Here is a 3,987-nt window from a genome sequence, read left to right on the forward strand (position 1 = left end):
GCAGGAAGATCACTTTGCTTTTGAGATCAGATACGTTTTATAAATATCTATTTACACACAGTTTACTGCAAAGATCATATTTGAATTCAAAACTAATTATAAGCCTGGTTTATAAATGGGGCTGTGGGGATGATATAAGTGGAGACTGGGTTAAAGGTTCTGCTCTGTTCTGTGAGGCAACATCTGGAGGCCAGTGAACAAACTGGTGCTTATAAAGAACTTTTCTACTTTAACTGAAAGCTTAAAGTGCTTTTCACTGCACGCATTAACACAGGCATTAATGTATTATTCACACACATACACAGATTCATTTTGGGGTTCAGTATTTTGTTAAAGGACACTTTCGCATGTGTCGCTCTGCCTCCTGAACTCCAACTCAGTCGCTCTAAAGTGTTCTGGGAACATTTGAACATGAAATCACGTCGACTTCTGGGTTCGTGTCATATTTCTTCAGCCGATGTGCTGATCTGACTGACAGACTGAGAAACAATTTCCTCATTATTGGAGAATAATTTACAAACATTTATTAAATAACACGTGTCACTGATTCCAATGATTTTCTTATAGACAACATAATTAGACTTTTTGCAGAAAACCCGCCCCCTGCTGGCCATTGTTTTCAAGTTTATTGCAAACCTGACTTCATTTTTCTGAGTGTCAGCAGGAATTCTTTTTTTTTTAAAGCTATTTATTAACATAATGCAACTGCATGATTTCTTATCTTTTGATGTAGAGATACAAAACAGAAGAATATAATAATGTACAGTATGTTTGCATGCAACAAGCAGTCTCCTCAATCCACGCAGAAATCACTCGACCAAACCTTTGAGATAGTTGTGTCTTTATATTTGTTCTTTTCATAGCAACAAATGATAAAGGTGATGAATCAGGGAAAGGAAAAATTACTTACTGTATCTGTTTTCATTGTGCACGCCCGTGATCTTCCCATTGGGTAAGACCTGAATGTGGAAACCAATGCCCACGTTACAGTAAAGCCTTCTCAGTCTCTTTATGCCCAGCAGGTATTCTCCGTCTTTCGCTGTCACTTCCCTCTTGTCCCAGATGTTGCTGCTGGGTGAAACCAGTGATCCGGCGCTTCGTACCGTTTGTCTCGTCCGGCTGATAACTGGAAGCGGAGCAGAGGCGCTGCACAGGAGGATCCCATACAGAAGAAGCGGGAGCTTGGACCTTGGTGATGACATACTCTACCTACCAGTCATAGAAGTACACAACGATTGTGTTGTGCTTATCCAACTGAATGTTTAGTTAGTATGAATAAAACCTGGTAATAAAATCTTCAGTGATCAGAGAATTATCCTAAAGACAATAACTTAGCTCCTGCACTCTCTAAAGCCCGGTAAACATTTTCAGTGTGCATATTTAGACATCTTGAAACACCTCAAAACCCAGCGGGGGTCCAGTTTGCAATGTTTCGCGTTTCCTAATTTTGCTTTGTCCTCAGGTAGAGTCAGCAGACAGAGAACACACTTATATGTGGCCCGTATTACATCACGCACCACCTGCTGTCATATTTGCCTGTGAGTCATAGATGCCGTAGAAGAACACAAACTGGGATATCAATAAAATACATTGTGACAGAAAACAAAGAGGAACACGCAAGCACACAGAAACACAGTAAATAATAAACAAAGAAACTGCCTTGAAAATATTCAACAGCAGATCAAAAACTGAAGAAAACCATGAATCAACATATGATTCTCTCTGTCACTTTACCTGATGCTGCTGAAGTGAAGCAGAGCAAAGGTACAGAGGTCTGATTACAGACACAGCTAAGCAGTTTGTGATTTGGCATCATTTTAAAACGTTTACATTTCTTCGGTATTGAACTTTCTTGTTGGAGGTCATTTTTGAAATAACAAAACATAAACAAAACAGCGTCCGACTGCGCTGTAAGCAACGGTAGACTGGTGCACAACAAGCAAGCGAAAAATGCGCAGAACAGAGATTTGAGATGAGAAACTGTTCTTGTTGCACTGAGAGAGACAGTGCATGAAGTGTGATTGAAGAGTCAATTCATGTTTATCAAACGTGAAGCGTAGCTTGGACCTTCTTTTGCTGCTGATTCAGTGAATTTTGGATGGAGAGTGACAAAACCTGCAGCTTCAGGCCACTTGGTTATGGCGTTCCACGTGTGTCCTGCCCGCCAGCATCTTGCACCCTGCTGTTATGTGCTGGATGGTCTCAGGGGCATCTTTGCACAGCCTGCACCTGGGCTCTTGCCTTATGTGCTGCCATGATTAATGCATGTGCTTTCTTTCAGTGCAGCTTTGCTAGCCATTGGTGCAACTTCTAAACATAAGCCACTTCTTCTGCATGCTGTGCAGGTCCTGTCCTTTCATGATGGTTCATTTTCTTGCTCTTCTTCTTCTGTCTCAGATTTCCAACCCATCATGGCAGATGGCCCCGCCCCTCCCTGAGCCTGGTTCTACTAGAGGTTTGTTCCTGTTAAAAAGGAGTTTTTCATTCCCACTGTCACCAGGTGCTTTCTGATAGGGGCTCGCTTGATTCCTGACACTTAGGGTGTATTTTTACTATCAGAATCATTAAAGCAGTGATAAACAATCATCATAAGGAAAGGTAGGTGATTAGCAGTTAGCCAAGCTAGGCGTGTGTTAGTATCTATTTTCATATACAGCAGGCTGATTACTCACTGCAATGATCAGCTGGCCAAACTGACAACATCAGCTGGGGTTCAAATCATTGTTTTCCCCCTGACTGTAACTCCAGCTGTGTTTCTTTTTGACTTGTCCAGTTAGCATGGTGACGCAGAAGCATTGCTCCTGAATGAAGCAGTAATGTTTTGAAATTTTGCAGATATATAGAAATATGACTGTATTTTGGGGGAATGGTGCCCGACCTTTGAAGCAGTTTTTATCAGATTAGACTGATTATTATGTACTTGCAGTATTTTGTCTTTGTGACCGCTGACATAAATGCTGATAGTCCCTCCCAATAACAACACACATACACACAAACATGTCTGTGTGTGTGAATAATATGAAACTTAGTCTATGCTTGTGCTGGTAACATTGTCACTGTTAGTGAACAATACATCAGTAGAGGCTTGATATCATGCGACATGTGGTGCGTCAGAACACTGCTCATGTAGGGCTTATTGCAGGGCTCGGAAAGATAAAGCAGACAGAGCCAGTGATAGATCGTCTGTGTACCCATGCAAAGGAATAGTCAGCCCACTGGGAGAAAACCCCATAGTAGTTGTGACGTAGGTAACTATTCATCAACATTTGCTCTGACATCAAACGTCATCAAAAGAGTTCCCCCAAGCCATGAGAGAGAAACTGACACTGACAGGCTCGGAAAATCCTAATAATCCCATTCTTTTTCCGCTTCCATGGATGTAAGCCTAATCCCATTTGACATCTGGGTCCCTAAGCCTCACTATTGTTTAAGCAAGGTTGGCCAAACAATTATTTATCATCTGTACATTTAGTTTCATAAATGTTTAGTTAACAAGTATTTGAGATTTGGAAAAAATGATCCTTGACAAATACGGACCTACACAAAACCGAAGGAGCTGCTCTTCCAATAATGGACAAATCTAAAGTTCTTCTACAGAACACATCAGAACACATTTTTAGCAGGTAATTATAAGGTTTGCTTTACTTCTGTTTTACCTAGATTATGAATATTACTTGGGTAAAAGGAGAAGAAGCGTCACAAATCCACATACAAAGCAGAACTTTATCTATGCCAATGTTACATTTCTATACTTTGACAAAAGGAACACGATTATCGTAAAATATGTAACCAGAAAGATGACAAAGGGCAAACGCAGCACAAAATGTTTGCTACACCACACATTAGGAATGAAAGGCTGTTATATTTCTCTACTTCCTTCTAAAACACTGACTGATTTTCACTGAGGCTGCGTCCACACCTACACGGGTATTTTTGAAAACACAGATTTTTCTATGCGTTTGCACCTTTCATCCACACGTAAACGGC

The 3,987-nt window shown here is 40.8% G+C and overlaps 1 protein-coding gene across 1 annotated transcript in view; it reads right to left on the reverse strand.

The window, feature by feature from the left end:
* LOC102303940 (fibroblast growth factor 4-like) overlaps positions 1-1,679 on the reverse strand; it is an 8,102-nt gene extending 6,423 nt beyond the window's left edge. Inside the window, exon 1 of the mRNA XM_005944951.2 lies at positions 911-1,679. Coding sequence (XP_005945013.1) covers positions 911-1,202 — 292 coding nt within the window. The 5' untranslated portion in view covers positions 1,203-1,679. The remainder of the gene's footprint in view (positions 1-910) is intronic.
* Between the last annotated feature and the right edge of the window lie 2,308 nt (positions 1,680-3,987).

Source organism: Haplochromis burtoni, unplaced genomic scaffold, assembly GCF_018398535.1.
Source record: "Haplochromis burtoni strain Fernald_Lab_line unplaced genomic scaffold, NCSU_Asbu1 Contig_413, whole genome shotgun sequence".
Taxonomy (NCBI): Eukaryota; Metazoa; Chordata; class Actinopteri; order Cichliformes; family Cichlidae; genus Haplochromis; species Haplochromis burtoni.